This window comes from Acanthamoeba castellanii (assembly GCF_000313135.1).
Source record: "Acanthamoeba castellanii str. Neff unplaced genomic scaffold scf7180000084627, whole genome shotgun sequence".
NCBI classification, from domain to species: domain Eukaryota; phylum Discosea; order Longamoebia; family Acanthamoebidae; genus Acanthamoeba; species Acanthamoeba castellanii.
The window spans coordinates 12,908-14,157 of NW_004457646.1; the positions used below are offsets into that span (position 1 = coordinate 12,908).

The 1,250-nt window shown below is 54.5% G+C and overlaps 1 protein-coding gene across 1 annotated transcript; it reads right to left on the reverse strand.

The window, feature by feature from the left end:
• Window positions 1-15: 15 nt before the first annotated feature.
• On the reverse strand, window positions 16-1,233 carry ACA1_083430 (multi-sensor hybrid histidine kinase; the record flags this gene model as incomplete). The annotated part of the gene is made up of 5 exons (XM_004352581.1): window positions 16-281; window positions 433-590; window positions 855-931; window positions 991-1,034; window positions 1,162-1,233. Coding segments are annotated over 5 exons (617 nt in total), but the record flags the coding sequence as incomplete, so codon positions are not given.
• Between the last annotated feature and the right edge of the window lie 17 nt (window positions 1,234-1,250).

The window sequence follows — 1,250 nt, forward strand, 5'->3', positions numbered from 1 at the left end:
ATGCGGTGCTCGTACCACCGGTCCTTGGCCGGGTAGTAGAATTCGAAGCAGACGTCGATCTGCTCGCGGATGGCCCGCTCGAGGTTGTTGCGCACCACCTTGTCCTCCGTGTCGGCCATGAAGTCCCACACGTCGCGGCCCAGCATGTCCTCCTTTTTGGCGCCCGCGATGAGCGCCGCGTTGTCGTTGGCGAACGCGTAGCGCAGGTCGCGGTCCAGCGACACAAACGCGTCCTGGATCGAGGAAATAATCCGCTCCAGTCGCTCCTTGGCCTCGTTCACCTAAAACAGTAAATAGTAACCAATTTAGCGTTATTATCATTTATGCAACATAAACAAAGTGCAATTCTCCACGGCAACAAATGTAAACAATAAATAATAAACGAACAAAATGAAGAAAATATATAGTAAATAATAACAACAACAAATGTACCTGGAAGCGAAGCTCTTGTTCGCGGCGGGCGGCTTCGGAGCGCATGCGGACCATGTCCAGGTGCGACCCAACGCGTGCGAGGAGCTCGCGGGCGGTGAAGGGTTTGATGAGGTAGTCGTCGGCACCGGCTTCGAGTCCCTCGACCTTGGATTCTTCACCTGCTCGCGCCGACAGAAGGATGACCGGTATCATGCGGGTCTCGCTCGTGGCTCTGCGTGTTGATCGGTGCGCGTGGCGTGGTGTGGGTATAAGGTTTGTTGGTTGGCGGTCGAGGAGGAGGTGTGCGAGTGATTGCTAGGTAAAAGTGTGGACGTGGAGGCTATGTTCCTCCTAGGTCACTTGCCCTTATTTGGTATTTTGAAACCCTAATTTGGGTTGCCGTGTATTCTGCGCTTATTTGAGGTTGCTAGGTGATAGAGAACTAAACTGAGCTGACAGGAGGGCCACTGGTGGTTGGGATGGGGTGTGGGCGTGGGTGGTAGGCGGTGGGTGGAGGTACCTGAGAGCCTTGAGGAGTGTGAAGCCATCCATGAGGGGCATCATGACGTCGGTCAGCACGAGGTCGATGGGCTCCTGCTGCACCATGGCCAGCGCTTCCATGCCTGTGAGAGCCGACAGAGAGGAAGAGGGAAAAATGAGTGTTGGCCCTAGTAGCCGGGCGTTGGTGGGGGCGAAGGAAAAAAAATAACAAAAAAGCAGACCATAAACGAAAAAATAAAGCTATGGAACGAAAGCGGTACCGTTGGAGGCTGTGGTGACGTCGTAGCGCTCGGAGAGCAGCTTGGTCACGTACTCGCGCATGTCGAAGTTGTCGTCGG